Source organism: Vanacampus margaritifer, chromosome 15 (assembly GCF_051991255.1).
Source record: "Vanacampus margaritifer isolate UIUO_Vmar chromosome 15, RoL_Vmar_1.0, whole genome shotgun sequence".
In the NCBI taxonomy this organism is placed as follows: Eukaryota; Metazoa; Chordata; class Actinopteri; order Syngnathiformes; family Syngnathidae; genus Vanacampus; species Vanacampus margaritifer.
In genome coordinates this window covers 8,356,826-8,380,975 of record NC_135446.1, presented here as the reverse complement: position 1 = coordinate 8,380,975, position 24,150 = coordinate 8,356,826, and the positions used below count along the sequence as shown (strand labels likewise).

Below are 24,150 nucleotides of genomic sequence, written 5' to 3'. Positions count from 1 at the left end.
TGAATTCCTTTCAATTTACCAAGCAGTAGATCATTTTACTTTTTATAAATTACATCTTGAATTTTTTTACCAATTTTTTGGAGACTAAAACTAACATTTAAACTAGTCACTTTGCAAGTGTTTAAATGTGTTAAATTGCTTCCCGTGACTGAGTTCCACTAATCTTAGTTGTAACTCAAACTAATGTAGTTATTAGTTTATCTGACATCTAGTGGACAGTCTAGGGATGGCTATTTTTGACGGTTTAATTGAATCAGCATACTGAATTTTTATTTATAGCCACCTCTTTCATCATTAAATTGGTTGTACGTAAGCATAAACATTTTTACCTTTTTGTTTTTCTGCTCTTCAGCAACTCGGGCTCCCGTTCAGTCCACACAGCCACCACCTGGCATAGTTGAACTGGATGGAGAAAAATTTACATTGCAATGGTGAGTCATCTTTAGAGTTACTGCACTGTTTATGGTCAAATAAAATAAGTATATTTAATCCCAATGTCTCTAGCACGTGTATGCAGTGCAAAATGTAAACAATGCTCCCTGGTTTGTTTCTCCAACAGGCTAAACGCACACTTTGAGACAAACACTGAGGGCTCTGTCTCCCGGTCGGATATGTACTCAGAGTACCTTTCCACATGCAGCAAAATGGGACGAAGTAACATCTTGAACTCCACTGGCTTCCTCAAATGTCTACGGTCAGTCTTTTATTTATTGTGTTTGTATCGTGTCTGAATAAGTGGTTGTGCCATAAAGTGAGAAAAGACAAAATCATATCTTCTACACGCTTTAAAAAAAAATACGGTTAAAAACAAGCAATAGTCTAAACCTATTGGAAGTCAAATAAATTATTCACTATCTAATTAAACTTTACAATGGAGAGCAAATGCATATTTAAAATGAAGCACCTCCCAGGACTATTTAACATTCGAGCCCTTTTTCGTCGCCCATTGCAGGACTGTGTTTCCCAATCATACGATGCGGCGGCAGGATGAGACCAAAGCGAATGGCCCAGTTCATATCCTCCTGGTGGGGATAAGGCGGAGGTCAATATCGCTGCCCGTCCAGCTGTACTACCAGCAGCCTCAACCGCAGCAGGTGCCAGGTGCAACGCCATCTCCTGCAGTTAGAACAGAAGCCCCTGCAGACTCGCAGGCTCCACCTCCAGGTAGAACTGAAAATGTAATGTAAAAATATAAATTTCTGGCCGCTTGGCACAAGCAGCCCTGGATGCACCGCCACGCCGGGTGGACTTAGACGTTTGACTCCGCCCAAACGGATTTTACAAAATGGTTTGAACCATTTTTTTTTTTTGAAGAAGAAGAAAATTAGCAGACTTAATGATGCATCATCTTAGAACGTTAAGTTATTTTGATTTTTTTATAACTCATTATGGAGCATCAAAAATTACAAACACTGAACCCTTCGTCAGCTGGGCTGGAGCTAACTAATCAGTTTGACGGAAGAGGTCAATGTGCAGTACTACATGTCCCCAGCAGCTAGCGGATCCCTTGACCGTTAAGGTTAGTATTTGGGTTCCGGTAATTTTCGTTGTTCAATAATGTGTTCAAACCATACTGTAATCGTGATGTGGTTAGGGTTATAAGATGGCACACAAAGCTGCCAGGGCAATAGTTAAACAAAGAAAGATAGAAGGCGCTTCGAGGTTGAGAATCTGTGTGGGCGGAGTCAAGCGGTAGGTCCACCCAGCGTGGCGGCATACCTTGAACTGCACTCTGCATCCAGGGTTTACTCACTTAGAATGCTGATTTTAAACAAAAGGGCCACTTTGACATTCATGACCTTTTAAAGATTCTGAAATCAGATGTTTGTGAACACTGATTTTATTTATTATTATAATTAATTATTTATTTGTTTTTACAAAAACAAAAGCTTGGTGATAGAGCAAAAAATCTTGATTTTTGTGATCGTTTGCGGCATTATGAATCACATCTCCACATTCATAACCAAAACTTGCACCATCAGTGCTAAATAATGTAGAAATTAGAACAGTTTAACTGAATTATCTTCATTATAGATTTTTTGTTGCAAATTGATGTCTAAATACTAAGGGTGGGAAACTTTGAATGTCTCACGATTCGTTTCCGATTTTTGGGCCTGCGAATTGATTCAGAATCGATTTTCGATTCAAAATGATTTGATTGACAATGATTTTTGCTTCAACCTATAGACGTGCAAGGAATTGTAATTAACTACTCCAGTCTGACTCGTTAATGCTAATTAGCGCGCTACTAGCGGCACTTTTATCACTCAAAAGAACAGCTCCACGCTGGAAAAAACAACTTTTATTGGAATAACTTGATCTCTCCAATGTGGCTACAAATTAACAGTGTATTAGACCGTGTGGAACCACACTGCCCCTCACTGGCCAAACTGGGTTTAACATGAACAGTGTTCCAAATAAAGGCACACACAGACAAAGGCAAGACAGTATAAAATAATTTGAATAAAATCGATTTTGGAACATTTAAAATTGATTCTGAATCGTACTAAATGAGAATCGCGATTCTTATGAGAATCGATTTTTGGGCGCACCCCTACTAAATAGCCTAACCTAATTAACCAGTTCTGTCTGCTTTGTGTGGTCAGGTACAACTCCTGGTAACCTACCACATTTAGGCCGGCCATCAGGTGGCGCAACTCTTCCATCTGGGGCCACCAATACGAAAGAGATCCCGAGTGCAAGCCAGCCAGCTACTTCCCAACACCCGGTGGCCCCGCACGTGTCTCTGCAGCTGCCTTCAAATACTCAAGCAGTAGTCCAGCAGCAGCAACATGTCCGGTCTGGTCCAGTGGTCCAGGTTTCAACATCTGCACCGGCCTCCCAGAACCACAGCCCCCAAAACGCAACTGTCCCACCTGCGGTTCAGCAGCACTCACCCATGATCCCCACCGGAACACCAGTCACGCTTTTTCAGCAGGTACCCCAGGGCCACATCCTCACCGCCAGGGTGCAAGGTGTCTGCCCCCCAATTTCCCAGCACCCGTCCCTCACTCAAGCGCCACCTCTGTCTGCACCACAGGGGACCTCGCCCCACGTAGACCCTCAATGCGGTGTGGCTTCATCCGCACTCACTTCTTCCATCCAAGCGGCCACTTCCACGGGGTCACGCGTCACATTTCAGAATATTGCCCCCAAACCACCGCCAAACCAGTCCACTGGCCCAGCAGCCACGATAGCCAACCAGCAGCCTCAGGCACAGAGTGTGGTAATAGTCAGTCCCAGTCCTCAACAAAACCAAGCGTACACCCCCGCCATACACCAAATTGTTCTTGCCAACCCCGCCGCCATTCCTGGTGCCCAGTCTATACAAATAGCAGGGCAGCCCGGAGCTCCTTCCAGTACGTTGCCGCCTGCCACGTCCCACCCGAATCCCCAAGTCCAGCCCAATCAAACTGTCAGCCACGCACTGTCCATCAAACGGCATCAACAAATGATTCCGCAAGCTCCTCCCTCTCAGCCTACCTCCTCCGAGTCCAGCTTGATCAAACAGCTTCTGCTTCCAAAGCGAGGGCCTTCCACGCCAGGTGGAAAGCTCATCCTTCCCGCGCCACAGGTGCCACCGCCCAACAGCACGAGTTCACAGGTCATCTACCAGACGGTGGCCCCTTCGCAGCCTCAGCAACTGAACGTTCAGCTGGTTCCCAGTCAGGTCCAGCTCTTGCCCGGCCAGCTTATTTCGACGAGTAGTCCTGCCGCAATCATCCAGGCCCCCATGGCGACTGGACAAGTCACCTTTACTGTGGTCCCGAACACTGGCTTTAACACCTCCACCACAGCTGTCGCCGCGGTCAGCCACGGCGCCGTGGCCCCGAGCGTCCCGTCACCTCCGCTGTCGGCGGGAACCGTGCCCCAACAAGCTCCTGCGGCTTCGTCGCTGCCGCCGGCTCCTCTCAGAGGCGACAAGATCATATGTCAAAAGGAGGAGGAGGCCAAGGACGCCGCCGGGTTGCACATGCACGAGCGGAGAATCGAGGTGATGGAGAACTCCTCGATGACGGACGGAGATTCCTCCAATGGGAAAACCAGTAACGGCGATGTCGGAGTAGGTGCCAAGCTGCTAAACGGTCGCAAGTGCATGGAGTCTAATCTACCTCCATATCACTCAGGGAACAGCCAGGGGACACTAAATGGTCCGGCAGCGGAGAGTCCCCCCGCTAATGGGAAGCAGGGCCTCGACGCCGCCCTGGAGGGGAAGCCTGACCCTAAAAAGACACTGGTCAACGGCGTGTGCGACGTTGACCGGGGTGACAGTGGCATCATTAGCAAAAACATTCCAAATCATATTGCTTCCAGGCAGTACTTGGGGAACGGGGAGGTGGGCTCCACTGAGAAGAGTCAAAGCTCAAGTCCCTTTGCTCCCAGTCCTCCCCTCCAGCAGGACACTGCCAAAGCCCAGCAGGCAGAACGCCTGGCCAATGGACCTCAGGCAGTCGGTCCCAGACCACCCTCGGAATTGACAAATGGACCTTTAGGGCCTGGCCACGCCACGCCCGTGCTAAGGCAGCAACTGCTGCCCAATTCCACCCTGCCGCCCACCATCCCCGTCGCCTCCCAGAGCGCGGCCGCCTCCCCTGCAAACGGAGTCGCGTCGGAAGCCCGGGGCGTCAAGAGGCCGGCCGAGAGCGAGGAGCGCGCCGCCGCGTCCTCGGGAATCCCCAACAAGGTGGGAGTGCGGATCATCACCATCAGCGACCCCAACAACGCGGGCAGCAGTTCCACAATGGTGGCCGTGCCCGCCGGAACCGACCCGAGCACAGTAGCCAAAGTAGCAATCGAGAACGCCAGTCAGCAGAGGAACTGCTCACCCGCGCAGGCAGCTGGCTCAACGGTGAGTCAGTGGGAAGGAAATGTCATGTCAGTTTGCTCGTGCTTTGGTGTCACGTCTGCTAATGCATTCCTGTCTCGCACAGTTTTGAGTATTTCTCAGTTGTTTTTCAGTCTGTCTAAAAGCACTTTGTAGCAGGCAAATTAAGCGTGATTTTTAAAATCATTTCATGTTGCAAGACAATTACACCGTTGGGCAGGCAGTCGGGTGTGATGTGGAGGTTAAGAAGGTGAAGCCAGTTCAGACCATTTGGCTCTCACTGATACAAACCTCCTACAGAAAAGCAGCTGAGAGAACAACTTATGCCTCCAGAGAGAGCTTTAGGTTACATCTCAGCGTACAAGACACTTGAATGGCAGGCATATTCAAGACTCAAAATTACTTTCAAGAGTAAATTTGCTGAACAATGACTTCATTTGCGGAAATTTAAGCATTTTGAGGATCATGTTTTTAATTCCAGGACGGTTGAATGTAGGAAAGGCAGTTTTATTGATAAGGCAGATTTCCTACACAAGACAACTCGACTCAATGTGCTTCACAATGTAGGGCTGCCTGCAGCTGTGTAATATCCTGCTGAAAATTGTATAGAATAATCATGTCAACTATATTTTTACGTAATACATTACTTCATAGTACGTTTCCTTTTTTATGTCGTTTTTATTTCTTAAATACACTTTGAGCTTAGCAGCAGACTATTTTATTTAGGGAGGCACGATAATGCTATTTTCAACCGATACGATGAACCAATCATTTAGAAAGTGCCGATGTTGATAACCGATAAGTAAGCCGATGTTTCCAAAATGAACTTGAATACAAATATACTTTCGAGTCCTACCATAAGTCCAACAAGTACAAATACATTGAAAAATTGTGTTAAACACCATCAAGCTGAATATGATTGATATCTCTGTTTCAAAGATCTTGATTTTGTTAAAACAAAACAGTCACGATTTAAAAATGCAACAAAAAACTGCGAGGGTGTTGTGGAATTTCAGTAGTTAGGCGAACGGTCTGGATGGAAAACAATTTGTCTTTTGGGTTTCTTTCTATTTGAAGCTTCAAATATACACAAGTCTTACAGAGCCGTTAACAAGAAGTGAGGTGTGAGAGTGTACGCAGTCCATTATCATGGGAAGATTTTTATGCAGCCTGGTTAGTTTTTAGTCATTTTATTGTCTAGAAACATTTTTCAGAGGACAATTTCAAACGGATATAAATGTATTCTTAAATGTAGGATTCATTGCAAATTGTAAAACAAGGCATTCAATTAAAAAAAAATAAGTCACTTTTCAGGAGACCCAAAAAACGGTATGGTTGTTCAACCATTAACATTGCATTACAAAAGACAGTGAGCCATTTTCAACATCCCCATTTTTTAACTGGAGCAATAGTATAGATTTTTGAAAATCAAAAATCAAATTTACCAAATTGTGATTTATGAGATTTTGGTCCGACGCCAGTGATATGTACGTTGTGGTAAAGTGTGAATTTTAACTCGCTAACTGTGATGTGAAACCCGTTTCTTTTTAGCCTAATTCCTCCAAACTGCTGAAAATCCCTCACTTTTTGTGCATAATTGTGCATTTTTTTTTCACATGGACTTCCCTAATGTTATGTTGGCTGCATCTCTCCCATAGCCCACTGTTACCCCGTCCCCAGCCCCCACGACCCCGCCTGCAACAGCAGACCGCAACAGTCCTCAACTCCCCTCAACGCAACAAGCCCCCACAGCACCGCCCGAGCAAAGTAGGAAAGCGGGACAGAACTTCAAATGTCTTTGGCAGTCCTGTAAACGGTAAGATTGAGTCATAGACTCGACAGTCCAGATTTGCGTGCGCTGCTTCAAAAAGACTTCTAATTATTCGTGTTGTTCTCCCGCAGGTGGTTCGAGACGCCATCCCAAGTGTTTTACCACGCCGCAACCCAACATGGTGGAAAGGATGTGTATGGCGGCCAGTGTCAGTGGGAAGGATGTGATCCTTTCCCGCGACAGAGACTGTCTTTCATCACGCATCTACAGGTATGATATAGCTCCTAACAGCACAGAATTAGAGTGAGCATTTCAAAACATCTTCTCCAACTCAACACACTTTTGTACACTTTAAATTAGGAGAGTATCGTGATACAGCTTAAGTTAATAATTCGACACATTTAAAGACATGTTTAATGATTGATTGACGTCAGAAAACTGCCCATCTCTAGGCTTGCATCATTCAAATACAAATGATATATAACTGCGTACCTTAATTCGTTCGGTGCTCCCGACAAATCTCGACTTGATTTGTCGAGATTGCATATTTCTTTCAACACTTTTCACGGCGCTGTTAACTCATTCACTCCTAGCCATTTTCACTATAACGATTTTCACTGATTTTGCAAGGCCCACAGAATATTGTGTTCTATTGTTATAAAAACATGAAACCTACCAAAAGAAAGATAAGTGTCTCTTCTTTCATCCGGAAAATAAAGTATATTTCTATCTGTTTCCATTTTGCAGCAATTAGCATTAGAATATAGCCACGTTTCATCATTAGAAGGTTTTTTCAACATGACCTGGTTCATTTCCCATGCTCTGCTGCCACCTGTGGGCCGTTTGTGTAATAACTACCATTTCTTCAACTTTTTTTTGCAGTTGAGGCTGCACCAGTGCTCTAGTATATAAAAAACATGTAAATACGTCTTTGGGACACTTAAAACATTTAAAATAAAATGTATTCATACGTTTTTGGAAGCAAATGAGTTAATTACACTAGGCGAGTGTGTCACTATGACTTAACTGTGGTATCTTTTCTTCATCGCTGTCATATGGAGTCGCGAGGTTAATGGTTCTTGGTGGAACAGAATTGTCAACAAATCGTTTTTCGGCAAATCTCTACAGTTTTGATTAATGTCACTCTTGTCAAAGTTGTCAAACCCAAATGAGTTTGAGGCAAGGGATGTGGACGCTTGCTAAAATGCTAATATGTTCATGTCCAGAAGGAAGACACGTCATGACACGCTTGCCGCAGCACCTCTAAAATAAAAGTAACTACGTTTCAGCCGTCAAGACACCTTTATTGTGACGAGGTTCGACAACAATGCCTCTAACTTTGCACAAAATGACATTTTCAGAGGTTGTTTTCTGGAAATGTGAACACGACTGCACAACATATTGTAAGCTTACTTCAAGCCTTGAAACTTGCATTACCAGCCAAATTAGCTAGTAAATATTTGTGACCACCCGGGCGGGTGTTAATTTATACTGTAGAGTTAGGTTTAAAAAATCGGATAATCAATATCGAATCGATTTTCCTTTTCGAGCATGATATAGATTCATAAAAACGTGAATCAATTATTTTTAATATATTTTTTTCCCATGAATTCATAAGAAAATTTAATTTTGAAGGCCAAATTTATTTTTATTTTTTTAATCTTACTGTTTTCTTGACGTTTACTGTTGACATGAATTTTAAAGTATTTTCTGACATTTATGAAATACCTGACTTATTTCACCTTCAATGTTTGAGCAACACTTAAGTTACTTTCATTAATAAACTAAATAATTTAACCAGTTACTGCCGCCACAGAATTTAATTTGGGCCTGGTTGATTTCTTATACTCTGCTACCACCTGCTGGCCGTTTTTGTAATAACTACCATTGCTTCAACCATTCGCTTCAGTTCAGAGGCTGCATCAAAGCCTTCTGTATTATGCACTACCATAAAAAAATACATATAAATAAGTCTTTGGGAGCATGGTAATATTTAAAATAGAACGTATTTATACGTTATTGGGTGCAACTGAGTTAATCAATATCGAATTGAAGTGAATCAAATCGCAAAAAAACAAAATCGAATCAATTTAGGACATTTGAATCGATTCCCAGCCCTATTAATTTAGAGCCCTGGATATATTTGTGGTAGTCTTAGTTGTTTGAAGTTTGAAACCACTGTCCTAGATGATAGTTTAACCATTAAAACTTTTTTTTTTTTTTTAATTTACTTCCCCATACTTCTAGGATAAGCACTGTTCTCGAGAGGCTTTGCTGGCCGGACTCAAACTGGAGGAACAGCAGGCGCAAAGCCCCAACTCAACTTCTTCCCAGTATGTATAACGCTTACATTATACCAACATGCCAATTGAATGACAGCTGAGAATTGCTTTCAACCCAAATTTTGAAATGTGCGTTTTTCAAGGACGCCGCCGGTGGCAGGCAGCACTCCGACCGCGCGGCCACCGAAAGCAATTGTCAATCATCCGAGCGCAGCTCTCATGGCCCTCCGCAGAGGTTCTCGAAACCTGGTCTTCAGGGACTTCACGGTGAGTGCCATCAGCCTGACCTTCAACCCTTAGTTCAGGGGTCAGCAACCAGGAGCCATTTTAAACCAAATAAATAACAAAAAGAATCTGTCTGGAACCACACAACATTTGAACTTTGTGATGAACAAAACAGTGTGTTTGTGTTATTGTAAGTTAGTGTAGTTAGTCTAATTGTACTGGGCCCAAGAGCTACCTAGAGCTGTAACAGAACAGAAAAATATGAGTGCAACATCCAATTCATACACATTCATTTTCTTCTACCATTTTTGTCTTCTGTTTTTGGATTTGTTTTTGTCATTTTTCATACTTTTTTGTTTTTGGGGGGGTTTTTTAAAGACTTTTCTGCCTTATTTATGGACAGCAATTTTATGGACATATTATGGTAATTTTTCCTCCTTCCTTTTTTGGGCATAATATGGCATTTTTTTTCTCCCCTCCGCCCCCTGTCTTTTTTGCTATAAATTTTCTGACATTTTTGACATTTTTATGGTAATTTTCAGGATTCTTCTTTTGTGTTTTGGAATGTTATGGTTTCTTTTTAAACATTTTCTTTTCCGCTTTTTCTATTCAATTCTCTGCCATTTTGGGCCATTTTAATTGCCACTATATGGTATTTTTCTGCTTTTCCTCTTTCGTTTTGGACATTTTATGGTCAATTTTTGGACATATTTAGGTAATTTTTAAAAACTTTTTTTTTTTACATACCTTTTCGTCCCTGACAACTTAAAAATTTGGACTGACATTTTTTTAATATTTAATAATTCATTTTTTTAAATCATAATAATGAATTCATTTAAATAATATTTTATCTAAATAAATATATAAACACAGATGTATTTATTTTCAAGATATCCACATGGGAGGGACCAAAGAGCCGCAGGTTGCATACCCCTGCCTTACTTACTAAGTAAGGCTTTTTAAATGCCTTTGTCAGACCCACAGTCTTTGTAAACAACAATAGTAAATTCAACATTGTACAGATGAGATGCAACTGACATTAAAACGTACATGCTACCTGCAAGCCACAATCACTGTAAATACTTTTTTCTTAGCATACTTTCTACTATATCAAAAAAATGACTGAGGGATCTTGAATCTGATGTACATACGCCTTAGAATGTGTTGCTTTACTTAAAACTGCACACACACTGCGAAAGAGCTGAAAACATCTGTCCAACTATTATAAAATGTTCCTACGCCTTGTTTTCCCCTTCCTAGGATGAGAAGGAGGGGCCAGTGACCAAACACATAAGACTAACTGCTGCCTTAACGTTAAAGAACATCGCCAAGCACTCGGACTGTGGTCGCATGTGAGTATCTACTTGATAACGCTGCTTGGAACCATGTTTGAAGACTGAATAAAATGGTACCTTGACTTCTGAGTGCCCTCAACTTACGAGCCATGTGTCTGTGGGATTGATTGCCGAAAGGTGCCCCCAGATAACCTGATCACAAAAACAAAAAATTTATTGAAAAGGAAGGAAGGTTTGTGAAAATTTGAGAATAATTTATGGTCCACACCCTAAAAAGTAGATGGCACAAAATGGCAGCAAGACACTACATGAAGCTCCTTCAACACAGTTACTTGGCACCAAGAAGTCACAAAATGGTGCCAAAGATGTACTCAAATTGTTTGGTTATCTGGTTACGGAACAAATGATCTGGTTATGGAGCCAAAGACTGATCCATTTCTGCTTTCAGGCTGGTAAAGAAGCACGAGCCGCACCTCTCCGTGCTGGCACTAAGTAACATGGAGGTGTCCACCACGCTCGCCAAATGCCTTTATGAACTGACACGTTCGCTCCAGGCCTAACGCCAAAAGGACAAACTCTAGAAACCCCACCGACGTCCTCGCGCGTCCACTGCGGCGAGAGGAGCAAGCCGCCGGTGAGCCGTCGCGGGTCTGAAAGGAAGCAGAGCGCAGGACTGAAGAACCTCCTTCTGCCGCCAGATGGATCCTCAACCCCTTCAACCTGTGTCTGAAGGCCCGCCACGTGCCCTCAAAACACATTCAAAAACTGCCACGGGGTCTTCCACCAGCTGCCCATCACAGGGAGCTTTTTTCCAACCGCTTCCCTGAGGGACTCCATCGACGAACCCCCCACACCCCACCCCCCCCCAAAAAAGGAGCACCAAATACGAGCACATTTTGTCAAAGTTTTTTCTTTTTCGCCCCATGAAACTGATGAGCGAGTTCCGACTGAATAAAGACCATCGGGTTTTGGGGGTCCCCATGTGAGAGGGGGTGGGCTTTGGAAGGCGTCCCACAAGGTTGGGATGGAGGAGGACTCAGCTGGCAACTGGCGCAGACTTTTTTTTTTTTTTTTTTTTCAAACTTGGTAGCTTGGTTTTCTTACTTGAGTCGATATATTTTCACTTATTTATTAATGAAATGAATACCATTACAATTAATGAAATAAATCTTGTAAATATGTTGTGAATATATATAAAGAAGATCCTCTTTCATGATGATGCAGCCACTGGAGAACTTGCTCTGTGGTGTTAATAGAAGCATTACTTTGGTAGGATTGAATAAAGTAGTATGTATTTTGTTTGTTTGTTTGCTTTTTTTTTTTCTTTTCTTTTTTTAAATGATCCCTGGTCACTTGTATCTAATGTGATTCTATACTCAGCAGTGGATGAATGTACTTTAAACCCTGTAAATACTTCTGCAAAGGTACTGATGCTGTAAAGCCTAGGGAGAGGGGAAAAAAACAACAGTTTTTTTGTGGAACTGTGACATTTTGTATTATACCTTGTAGAACTCATTTTGCTGGCTGAAAGAGTATGGAATAATATATCGTCATTTTGTAGAAGAAAAAAATATTGAAGGTATTTTCCCTTTCTGTTCCTCACACCTTCCCCTCAATGTGCACACACACACACAAAAACAAGTGACATATATCTATCCACTGTAAGCGTTTTGTCATTGTACGGGCACAGTGCGCGTACCAAAAGTTTTTTTGTATTTGTAAATTGGTTTAAATACATGGAGTTTTTATACAGGTTTTCTCCTGTGTTCTTTGCTTTACGTGCAGGTATAATATTTTCTTCACTACTTTTTTCTATCTTAATATAGTGTGGAGTTTTATTGTACTATTTTTTCATTCTTAATACCATGCCACATTCCGGCTCACGTCCTCAAGACTGTCCTCTCTACCGTGTGTTGTGTACTGTCCTATTAGCATCTGACCGGGGGGGGCACCCAACCATCCTCATTTCTGCCGTGTCTGTAGGATGTGTGACTAAACATAGACCTAACAGTCTGTTAGAGATTGGCTTTATTTACTTTGGTGACTGTTTATAGTTTTTAAATAAAAAACACTGAACATTTTGCATTTTCTGTTTTCTTATTCGTAAAATGTGTAGAATGTACACACTATTGCACTTGACTTACCCCGCATTCATTTGAAAGGATGTGCATCACTGCTACTTGGAAGATGAGTTTTTCAATTTGAAACATTTTCTGCACCTACAGTATTTCTTTCCCGAGTCAATCATACGGATTTTCCATTGTCTGGTTGGCTTCTTTTTGATAATTGAACCGTTAATGACTTCATGCTCCAATTCTTGCAGCTCCTAAAATAAATTTATTTGGCACAGTTTCAGATTCAGCTGATGTATTTGTTTTTAATTATTAATATAGGCAGCATGGTGAGAGTGGTTAGCATGTCTGCCTCCATTTTTGAGAGCCAGGGTTTGAATCTCTTTCTGAAAATAGTAGCAGGGCTGTATTGATTTGAAAGAACCAGACTCTAAAAACATGGAAATGGTCAGAACAAGTAGCTTGTTTATGTAATGTCTGCTGATTCATGTAGCCCCCCACACACCCCCTCTAGATTGCTAAAAAGGTTGCATGTATAAAAATATATATATACAAATTCAGGGTTGACATTATTTAAACTGTCTGCGACTAAACAAAAAAAATGACTAGGAAGACATCAACAAAATCAAAAAAGATGATTTACAAAATAGTTTATCATATGTAAATTGTCATCAAGAGGGAGCGACGAGAAGATACGCATTTTTTTTAGGGGGCCGCGGACTATTTTAGTTTTTAGTTTTTTTTGACTATAATTTACACAAGGTTGTGATTCTTTAGTATATTATGCATGAAATTGAATCATTGGGCCCTTTCTGTGTAATGCTCGCTGTCTCCAGTCAGGGGAGCTCCTTGTGAAAACTACGGACCGCACCGCGAGACATGTGGCCGAGAATATATGAAATCACTGCTTGGTTTTTAGCCTCAAACAAGTACAGTACTGCAATTCAACGAGTAGCTTAACGATCCGTTAGCATTTGCTTGGGGGGGAAAAAAAGTTTACACCAAGGAAGCGTGTCGACGCGTAAAAACACGGCACGGAGGCACTTTAGAGGTGAGTAAGACACTGACTTGGCTTCTTTTGCTAACTAGCCTCAAGCGTTAGCTTGTTATAACGACGTAAGCAGGTGTTGTGTTGTTATCCCAAAGTAGCTAGTTAGCTCGAGGAGGTAAACTTAAGCTAAGATCACTACTAGCCACCTAGCCAATCTACGACCTTCACTGCATTGAGAGTCGCTAATATTAGCCGCGATTTAGCCTGGAGTTGCTAACTGTGCTAATAGCCACGAAGCTATTTAGTAGCTATTTTTGGTTTCTGATAGCATTAGCTCACTTGCTAACCAATAACAAACAAGTATGCTCATTTCGACATTGATACAAAAACAAACCCGAGCCCCAAATAGGCATGAATCAGTTATGTTTTATTCGTTAAAATGAATTGTAATGCTAGCTTTTCGTCTTGTAAAGATAGCGGAACAAACGAAAGCTAGTTAGTTAAACAACTGTGTTCATCGTTGCCTAGAAGCCTCATTGATATAATTTTAAGTGTGATAATTTGAGGTTGTCCTGTCACTTCCTTCCATCACGGTATTATTATAAACTTCAACAGTATGTTTGTGTGTAATTGACTTTTTCAACTTGACTGTATCATTAACACATGGAATGTTATTGTTATTATTATTATTATTTTTATTATTATTACTAGGGGTGTGAATTGCCTAATACCTGCCGATTCGATTCGTAACACGATTCAATTCAATACCGATTATCCCGATACAAATCTATAAATTGATTATTGCGCTTTTTTTAAAATCTCAAATTTAGAGAAATACTAATCAGTAAACTTTTACATGTACACTGTAAGATTTGTATGAAAATGTATATATTTATCTGAAAATTCAGGCTTATAACTGAGCCACTGCATTTAACAAAAAGGTTGCAGTCTATTTCATGTTTGAACAGCACTGAAATAAAATATTAAGGCTTAATGTTCCATTAATATAACATTCTTCCATGCTTAATGTGTGAATCCTAACCCTAAGTAAGACGTTTTGTTGAATATTCCCATTAAAAAAATGATGTTTAAAAATTGATTCGGCCGCATATCGAATCGATTCGAGAATTGCGCGTTGTAATATCGCGATATATTGCCGAATCGATTTTTTCTAACACCCCTAATTATTACTATTATTATAAAATGTATTATTGATTACACTCATTAATAATAATGATATTTTTTTATATCATGTAATCAAAGAGATGATCTGACTTTAATGTCAGATGATCTGATTTTAACCTGTCCAAATATATTTGCCCAATATGGTTCCGTTGCAGTTGGCAATTTAACAAAATTTCCCAAATATTTTGCGAAGTTCTCCACACAACGCCCTACATTGACAATGTGATTTTTTTCTCTTCAAGATTAATTAAAAAAAATAAAAAGTTAAGTCTTCTTTTAGTATTTACACAATCTTTGCTGCAAAGCTCAAACTTGAGCTCAAGGTGCATCTTGTTTCCATTGATCATCCTTGAGAGCTTCCTGCATCTCAAATGGAGCCCACTTGTGGTAAATTCAGTTGATTGCACATGATTTGGAAAGACACACATCTGGCTATATATACAGTAAGGTCCCACAAGTGAGCATCTCAGAGCACAAACCAAGCATGAAGTCAAATAAGTTGTCTGTAGATCTCTGAGACAGGATTGTTTTGAGGCACAAATCAGACCACAGTGGCCTACATCATCTGTTTAATGGAAGAAATTTAGAAGCACCATATCTAATTGAAGGCGAACAAAACAAATGAAAAAATGCTTACCGGTGCATGTTTGTAATTCATCCAAAATACTCCAGGCTGATTGCCACTTTTGTCATTATTGCTAGTAGTAGCTAGTAGCTTATTATGAAAACTAGTCGGATCGTAAAGGTAAGGGAATGTATGTCAAAATCTGATGTCTGACATTATACCAGCAGTGCATTTAGAGATGAATTACAGTCTAGTTTTCAAATTAATTTCCAACCCCATCTTAAATTGTGCTGTGACAGGTGCAGTAATGTTTTATGTGCAATGTGCATATGTTTGTATTATTAAGTGGTAGACGTCACATTACATAATAAATTATATGAACTGCAAATGGACTTGTAATTGTTGTTGATAGCTGACCCTCCTCCTTCTTGTAGCAGTGATTCGGACAGCCTGGGGCTGGACATGACTGGAGCTGAAAGCGGTGAGTCTCTTGACACAGTCGCGTGACGCATTATTGGGTACGTTCTGATGTCATCCTGCGTTCTCGTGTAGGTGGCCAGGGGTCGCCCCCTGATGGGAGTGACGCCGAGGAGGCTGAGCGATGTCCAATCTGCTTGGGTGTCCTGGCCGCAGGAGAACTCGCCATGCCGGACAGCTGCTGTCATGTCTTCTGCATTGGATGCCTCCTCACTTGGGCAGAGGTGACGTTCAACACTGCTACGTTTCCTTTACAACTCTGTGGAGTTGCGCAGTAGTAATACAGGCGCAGATATCACATTTTTGCTCACAACACAAAGCAAAAAATGTTTTACACAAATCTAGCAACCAATCCACCATGTCCTGTTACGTGAGCTTTCACAATTATATTCATAATTTAATATGTACCTGTAGATGAAAAAATGGGTCTCTGTTGCCAAATGCTGGCAAGCTTTCACAACAGAAATTATGTTTCTGGGTACAAACCAACGCAATATCGGCCACTGCTAGTTTATATTATCCTGGCTTCATAGAATTTGTTAGAAATATGGAATTTATGCAAACTGTAATAAAAATGTTTACTGCGACCGTTGTGAAGACTAAGCGGTCCGGAAAATGGATTGATGGATGTATTGTAGAGCGTTCTGAGTGCTTGCTATTGTTCTTATTTATATAATCAAATATGATTATGTTCCTATCAGTTGCAGATGGTACCTTCTTGTCCAGTGGACAGACGGCCATTCAGGAATGTTTACAGATGGGATGGAAGCCTGCGCTGTGTGCAGGTCTGTTTATCCTCAGTTGACACCACATTTCCTCTGACTCTTCCCTTCCTTTTATCTTGCAAGATGAGTGACAAATATAATATTGGTGCAGTAGTTTGACGCTGGTGTTCGCATTGTTTAAAGATTCCAGTGAGGCGGCGTGTGGCTGAACCTGAAGCTGAGAGTTGCGTCTGTAGAAATCCCGGACATAGTGTCTGTCTCAAGTGAGTATTGTCATAAAAAATAAATCTCATTCATCTAAATGTTTTTAGACAAAATTGTAATCTTTGGAATTTTCTTCCCTCTCTCCCAGATGCAAACTCAGAAAAAGGTCCAGAGGGCAAAGGGCAGAGAAGATGGCGAATTCGAAAACGAAAGGACTTGTGCGGAAATGTACATTCTGCCTTCATTATGCATAATATTCAAGATAGATTTTCATCCATTTGTAATCTGTCAATTCCTCCACTAGGCAACGACGATGCCCCATATTCAATAAGCCAGAAAAGGGTAGGCTTTAGATTTTTTTCCCCTTTGGTACTGTGCTGTTATTTACCCCCACTTTTTTTTTTTTTTTTACGTACTATATCGTTTTCCAGGTGAGAGGAACAGAGCACTGTGCTTGGCCATCAGCTCCCTTTCTTTCATTAGAAACGTCAACACAGGACATGTAAGTCAAGTTTCCATTATTCATAACATAGATATTGACATTTTGCAAGAAATTTATGTTGCCGATTTAACAGTAACTTGAATAAGAATTTAGGAAACTATTATCATTGACCTCTGATTTCAAAACTAGTAATCCATCAATTTGTTGTGTATATTTCATAATCTGATGAGACGATTAAACATTCATTAGATTTCACCATCAGAACGGCCCTCTGAGGGGAGCTGCAACTACAAAATGCCCTGTAACAAAAATGAGTTTGACACCCCTGATAAAGTATTCATGAATCATGACATGATCATTCTCTTGCAGTACAGAGCCTGTGTTAGTGACGGAAGACATGTTGTATGAAACAGAACAATGCAAACGGCAGGCACAAGCGTGCCCGTGGTTCTCTCCTGCTGCTCCCATTACTGCGAATGGAACATCAAGGTAATTGAATTTCACCTACCACTCTCGTATTGTTAGTATTATAGACTTTGTCAAGGTGTGGAAATGCTTATCAGGGCTCATTTACAGCTGATAACACATTTTCCTGCAGGTTCGTCCCTGCTAATGGCAACCACAGTCCATTTACATTTGGGCTTTGTTCATCTCCAATTACCTCCACTTCATCATTTGGGCCTGGTCATTTTGGTGAGTGTGTCTGACTGGTTAAGAATATTAGAGAGTGCTATTTTTTAGCAGGATGAACCACTTTAACTGGCATTTTCATTCATTTTTTGCCGAAAGATAATTTCAGATAAAACATTTACAAGCGTGGTCATGGTACAATTTTAAATAGTATTGGAATTCGCCATTCACCATATTTCACACAGTTTGTGTTGTTACAGTTTTCCAGGGTGTGGTATGCGCCATTACCTGTCCTAAAGGAGGAGAAAAGCGAGGCGGAAGAGCTTCAAACTCCAAAGCGGCCACCAAAAAGGCTGAATCTCTACCATCCAGACGATCAGGACGAAACAGTAAAGGCCAGATGGAGCCTTCAGTGTCTGACCCGCCATCACCTCCACAGTCCAGTGTGTCTGACTCCGACTCATCTGCCAGCCAGGCCTCCAAGCCTGGCATGGCATCTCAGGTGCCGGCCAAAAGGAAGGGTAAACGGGTAACAAACCGAAAGGCCAGTGGCAAGAGGAAAAACACAAGAAAAAAGCAGCCGTCCGAATTTGTTGAGAGTCCGTCAGTGAGCGAGGATGACGAGGGTGATGGCGTTAACAACACTGACGAGGAAGAGGAGAACGACGAAGTGAAGCCTGAGATGAACAACTCAGATCAACCTTCTGATGCAGAAGGAAGTCTGAATGCAGAGCACACTGACATTGATTCACTTGATGGGCAACAAGCTGCAGAATCTTTAAGCAGCAATGTGGAGCACGACACGAACGACACACAAGATAAAGACTCTAATGGACAACCGGAACCTGACGAGAACAGCCACTTGTCTTGTTCTTTGGACTCCCCTCCAAAGAGCCCGGAGTCTGAGTGTTCTGACAAACCTAGCGCAGAAGAAGAGCAACCCACTGTCATTTCCATTTCAATTGAAGACAATGAGAAGATCACCGCTTCGCCGCCATCTGAACCAGAGAATTCTCTGCTTAACTTAATGTCTCCTAATTGCGACAATGTGATTGAAGAGTACTGTAGAATGGAGACTGGTGAAGAAGGGTTGGAAAAAAGCAATGAAGATGACGCGTCACAGGATCTGCAGACAGAATCACGTGAAAGCGCCAAGCCCGCTGAACCCTCCGAAGAGAAGGTAGCTGACCAAGAAGCAAAAGCACCTGAAGAGTCGAAAACACCTGAATCAGAAGCGCCTTTAGTAGTAATCCAAAATGACGATCTATCCAAAGATGATACTAATGTTGTTCCGATGGACTGCAGTTCACCCATGAGTGAGGCTGTTGGCGGCACCATTTTTGAGGAAGCCAAAGAGAGCGCCGCTGCAGAAACGTCTGTCTCCGTTAGCCACGAGAGGCCCAAAGACCAAGCGGAGAATGACCCGAGCCACGAGAGGAGGAATGGCAGACAACGACGCTCTCGCTTCCACTCCCCGACCTCCTCCTGGTCACCTAAGAGGGACTCCAGCCGAGAAGTGTCCAGGCGCGAACGAGAGCGGGCCAGCAGCCCGCCCTCCAGCCACTCCTCCCGCGCTCGCAGCAGAGAAAGAGAGCGCGAGCGAGACAAGGAGAGGGACTACTCCAGGAGGGAGCGTAGCCGAGAGAGGAAAAGGAGACGATCCAGGAGTTGCTCCAGATCCAAGTCGCGGTCTCCATCCAGAAACAGGTCACACAGACGAGGATACAGCCCTGAGCAGCTGCCGTCCAGAGATCAGTCGCCCTGGGGGAATGAGCGAAGGGGTGGCTGGAGGGCAGGGCAGGGCGGTGAGGGACGGCGGAGTCATGGAGGCACTGGTCGCGTTGAAAACGGCGTTCCTTCAGAAACGTCACCGGAACGCCAAGCTTGGTCAGAGAATCCCGACTGGGTCACGGAAAAAACTCGCAGCGAAGTTGAGAGCAGGAATTGGGATCTTGGAGGCGGCTCCCGCTGGGAAGACCGCGGGTCGAGGGGACGCGGCGGCTACGAGCAAGGCCGCGGCGCGGGCAGGGGAGGTGGCAACCGCGGTTTCCACAATCAGCAGCAGGAGGACGACAACCGTAGGCAGCCACGGAACAACTCAGGAATGGGCAACAATTCAGGGAACGACGCCTACAGCCGCTTTAACGAGAATCGCGGGGGCGGCCGCAGGAAACAGGAGTCAGACGCAGGCGACTCTATGCTGGACCGCTCAGGCTGGTCATCAGCGTCCAGCTGGGCTGTGCGGAGGACACTTCCTGCTGATGTTCAGGATTATTATTCCAAGAGGGAACGAGGGGGAGCAGGGAGCTGGACTCGATCTGAAGAGGAGCAGCCCGCCGCAGGTAAAGTGAAATTTCCTTTACTTGAGGTGCTCCTTTCAAATAGTGAGAGATTGCAACAAGCGGCTGATATTAGCTGTGGTAGATTCCTTTTTTTTCTAAACACATTAAACAAGACAAAAATGCGGACTTTTGCCACCATACTCCAAATTTGTACACCAAATCAATGTCTGAATTCAAAATGCCTCCTCAAAGCCTCTTGACCTTATATTTCTAGATCCCGCTAAGAGTGAACTTGCACTTCCAACCGCACCGGACAACGCTCCGGCGCCTGTGCTGACCGCGATGCCTCAGCTGCCACCTCCGCAGCTGAATGTCCTTCATCACCACTTCCCCCTGCAGGGCCCCCGCGGCCCCCTGCCAGTCAGCCTGCAGCCCTCAGCGGCATACGCCATGCCCCCTCCCATCCCCGTTCACCTCCATCCCACCGTACCGCTGCTGCAGGTGCCCGCTGTCAGTGCCCAGGGGCTTCCGCCGCCTCCCCCGCCGCCCCCTCCCATGCAGCAAGGGGGCCAGACGGCAGCAGCTCAGCCTGATGGGCAAACAACACAGGTACTGTATGATGGTTTTAAAAGATGATGCCTTAAACTGCGGTTGGAGCAATTTACATGTTTTTTCCTGGTGTTAATTGAGGCAGTTGTGAAATTCTGGCCATTTACAACATGCATGTGGATGCTGTGTTCAAACCAGAGTTATAATAGTTTTAGATTTTTCATTATAGTTAGTTCATATATCGTTGAACTTTTTTTTTTTTTATTTAGTTAGTTTTAGTAAGCTTTTAGAGCGTTTTTTTTTCTTTTCTTTTTTATTTTTCTGAAAATACTTTTTATTAATGTAGTATTAGTTTTATTTTATTAAAAAAAATGTGTGTGTATATACAGTGTATATATATATATATATATATATATATACATACAGTAATTTCTGGACAATAAGGCGCACCTGACTATAAGCCGTGCTAGCTAAATTTGGGGAATGCTCAAGTTTGTTACACATATAAGCCGCACCCGACTGTAAGCCGCCGGGTTCCCACTACTTTTTTTTTTTTTCCATAATGAGGGCGCAAATTGTCTCGCTCTTGTTCTGTCTCTCCTACTGTATTTGGGCTCACTTGGTTTGTTTTGCTCTGCTTGACGCTCTTGCGCTTCCTCTATAGTGCGCCCCCTTGTGATCTGATGGATAAGCCGCACCTTTGTATTAGCCGCGGGGTCGAATGCAAGTAAAAAAAAGTAGCCTCTTATAGTCCAGAAATTACTGTAATGTAAATGTATTGTTTACGATAGAAAAAGCCTAATCAGATGCAAATTTTAATTTTATGTGCAAGAAAATCCCTGATCCATTTTTATTTGCTGGTTTACCCTAGATGCTGAGCGCTATGAGTGCTTATGGAAAATCGGGCCTGCTTCCCACTCCGACCAAAGTAGGCCAGCAAGCCGTCAGCCAGGTGCTGCCTTCTTCGACAACGCAGCCAGCTCAGCATTACAAGGCTCAAGCTGACAGCTCCAAAAAAGAAAAGGTAACTTGACATCTGCCTTTTGTATTTGTATTTGATGTGGATTTCTATACTGTAATGCAATCCTGTTTTTCTGCTTCAGAAACAACAGATCCAGGAGAAGGCTGTAAATGAAGTGAAGACGGCCATCAAACCTTATTACCAAAAGAAGGAAATCACAAAGGAGGAGTATAAGGAGATCGTCCGCAAAGCAGTAGAGAAGGTACACATTTTCGAATATTGCAACTCTAGCAAGCAATTTAGATCTTATCTTATTTAATATTTGTTGTTTTATATGCCCAGGTGTGTCACAGCAAAAGCGGCGAGGTGAACTCAAGTAAGGTGGCCAACCTGGTAAAGGCCTACGTAGACAAATACAAGCACGCGCGCAAAAAGTGAAATGGCACCTTGACGTGGCGCAGCGCTGCCCTCACAGACCCATTGTGCAGATCAAGTGCAATTTCCTCTAGCTGGAATTTAGTCTTCAAAATCCACTATGACAGAGAGCCATGATTTGTTTTTGATATCTCTATCTTTTAATGAACTATATAGATTTGTTTTCTATAGATTTTCATATTTTGTTAGAAAAAAAGACCCAATCAGAAGTTGGAATGCAAGAGCCCTTTATATTGCATAGATTCTGACCTGCAGAACTACTGGAAGTGGAGCAGGGTGACATGTTGGAGTTGGACAGGAGGGAGCTTTGATAAATAAAAAAAAAAGTCATGTCTGCTACTATCATTGAGAGAATGTTCTGGCTGGTACAATAAAATTTCGCTTTATGGAATCCTGATTACACAGCCAATTAAATATGATCTTTTTAAAAAAAAAAAAATCTATTTTTCAGATAAAAGACTAGTTCTGACATTATGAATTATGACTGGCGCCATGATTGGCTGAGGACGTGTCAAGATAGCCAGTCGGCGGCGGCGAGTCTGTAATATAAAACGTACGTCCTGGGAGCGGACAAATCAGGTTACATGAACCCCGCCTGAATGTGTAGTGAATGTCAATGAATTAAGATGAACTGTGCAAAGTGTCCAGAGAGTAGTGAAATAAAGTAGCTGCTTCCTGATTGGCTTTGAGTTTTATTTACTTCCATTCAGTAGATTCTGTTGAAAAAATTCTGATTGAAGTGGATAGTTTTCCTGCCAGATTGCACTGTGGTTGGGAATCAATGTCTAAGTTAAGTATTAAGGTGAATTCACAATAAATTATCCAGTTAACAGTGGTGCCTTGAGATGCAAGTGAGCTGATTCAATTGTTTGTTTATTTATTTTAGATACGAGCTGTCAATCACTGTCAGGAAGAGGATTCAAGTCGTTTAATGACACTTCCAGGTTGAGGTTTACTGGCAAATTAAATGCAAAATGTTTTCGGCGGGCTAATGAATAGTATAGGTGCCGCTGTATTACCCCTTTTAGTAACAGATACTCGAGTACAAATGGAGCAAGAACGAGTAATATACTGCCCCCAGGTGGCCCAGGTGCAAACACCAGAAGGAGCAGCACAATGTCTGTTGAACTGAAGTAAAAAATGTGGCAAAAACTTAAATTCTTTACATTCTATTTAATTCCGTCACTTGTTTTTAGAAAAGCATTATATTATGGAGTGATGTTTTTAATATTACAATGCATGCACATCAGACATTTTCTTATTGGCAGATAGGAACGGATTAATGGCTTTTCCATTTATTTCAATGAGCAAATTATTTTTTGAGGTCATGGAATTAATTAAACTTGAATCTCAGGCACCGCTGTTAGTAACCTTACTCTGCAAGATGAATTCTCGCGGAATATGTGAGTTTATAAACTCGAGAGGCGCTTTGTGCATTTTTAACTGGTAAAGATGCCCCCCCCGCCTTTTTTTTTTTGACGAGAACAAAGACAACATTTTCATCCATGGTCGTCATTGGTCAAAACAAACATGTACAAGATGCCCGCATCGTCCAATCAGCTCGAAGTATTGTACAGAATGTCCCGCCTTTCCCAAGCAAATCACTGCAGAGCAGTCCCAGATATTGTGGAGAATTCCCTTGAGTGAATCACAATATCGATCTGGCTACTGCAAGGTTACCGCTATAGGGCCCGACCGATTAATCTGCTGCCGAAACAATTGGCCGATTATTGTACCTACTTCTTTTCTTTTCTTTTTTGAAGAAATCCGAAGTTTCCGACTCTGTGAAAGTACCCTGAATGTACTATTTTGCTTGCGTAGCGTTAGCAATTAGCAAGTGTGTAGTGTATGTTAGTAGGTTATTCTGCTGTCCCTAAAACGTCCTTTAAGATGTTTAATGACACCTCAGTTGGAGTTCACTGTAAAACTAAGAACACGACGTTAAAAATGTCATCCACTGTATATTTAAATACAAAACATGCTTCGTTTTTCAAATATCGCTAGCCTAGCAATAATGCTAAAAGCGAAGGGAGGAGCCTATTTAAATACTAACAGGAAGTTAGCGTCGACGTCGGGAGTTTTTTTTCTTTCAAATAACGAATATCCACACAAATGCTGTGGGAACACATACGCGCAAGTGAGATAATGCTACGCAAACAAGGCACAAATTCTTCCCAATGTGTAAAAAACGAGTTATTTCAATATAATTCTATCGCAACTTTGTTCTGTACAGT

General features: G+C 42.3%; 2 protein-coding genes across 5 annotated transcripts in view; both read left to right on the top strand.

Moving 5' to 3' along the window:
• arid2 (AT-rich interactive domain 2) overlaps window positions 1-12,479 on the top strand; it is a 33,019-nt gene extending 20,540 nt beyond the window's left edge. Inside the window, exons 12-21 of the mRNA XM_077544565.1 lie at window positions 353-431; window positions 560-694; window positions 953-1,164; window positions 2,607-4,849; window positions 6,484-6,641; window positions 6,728-6,866; window positions 8,844-8,929; window positions 9,022-9,145; window positions 10,364-10,455; window positions 10,847-12,479. Of these exons, the coding sequence (XP_077400691.1) occupies window positions 353-431; window positions 560-694; window positions 953-1,164; window positions 2,607-4,849; window positions 6,484-6,641; window positions 6,728-6,866; window positions 8,844-8,929; window positions 9,022-9,145; window positions 10,364-10,455; window positions 10,847-10,958 (3,380 nt within the window). The 3' untranslated portion in view covers window positions 10,959-12,479. The remainder of the gene's footprint in view (window positions 1-352; window positions 432-559; window positions 695-952; window positions 1,165-2,606; window positions 4,850-6,483; window positions 6,642-6,727; window positions 6,867-8,843; window positions 8,930-9,021; window positions 9,146-10,363; window positions 10,456-10,846) is intronic.
• Window positions 12,480-13,295: 816 nt separating this feature from the next.
• Window positions 13,296-22,595, top strand: scaf11 (SR-related CTD-associated factor 11). 4 transcript variants are annotated; one of them, XM_077545634.1, is made up of 15 exons: window positions 13,296-13,521; window positions 15,649-15,692; window positions 15,764-15,912; window positions 16,390-16,473; window positions 16,597-16,676; window positions 16,766-16,845; window positions 16,922-16,959; window positions 17,049-17,119; window positions 17,429-17,548; window positions 17,658-17,752; window positions 17,950-20,031; window positions 20,246-20,580; window positions 21,392-21,544; window positions 21,624-21,743; window positions 21,824-22,595. In XM_077545634.1, the coding sequence occupies exons 2-15, from the start codon at window positions 15,674-15,676 to the stop codon at window positions 21,917-21,919; spliced, it is 3,522 nt and encodes a 1,173-aa protein (XP_077401760.1). In that variant the 5' UTR covers window positions 13,296-13,521; window positions 15,649-15,673; the 3' UTR covers window positions 21,920-22,595. The 4 variants fall into 4 exon arrangements, with proteins under 4 accessions (XP_077401760.1, XP_077401762.1, XP_077401759.1 ...); XM_077545636.1 differs by having other exon boundaries at window positions 15,646-15,692; window positions 16,396-16,473; XM_077545633.1 differs by having other exon boundaries at window positions 15,646-15,692.
• The last annotated feature ends 1,555 nt before the right edge of the window (window positions 22,596-24,150 follow it).

Coding starts and splice junctions, on each gene's coding strand:
- scaf11 (XM_077545634.1), top strand. Junction 16,474..16,596: donor GAAGCCTGCGCTGTGTGCAG/GTCTGTTTATCC, acceptor CATTGTTTAAAG/ATTCCAGTGAGGCGGCGTGT. Junction 17,120..17,428: donor GAAACGTCAACACAGGACAT/GTAAGTCAAGTT, acceptor ATTCTCTTGCAG/TACAGAGCCTGTGTTAGTGA.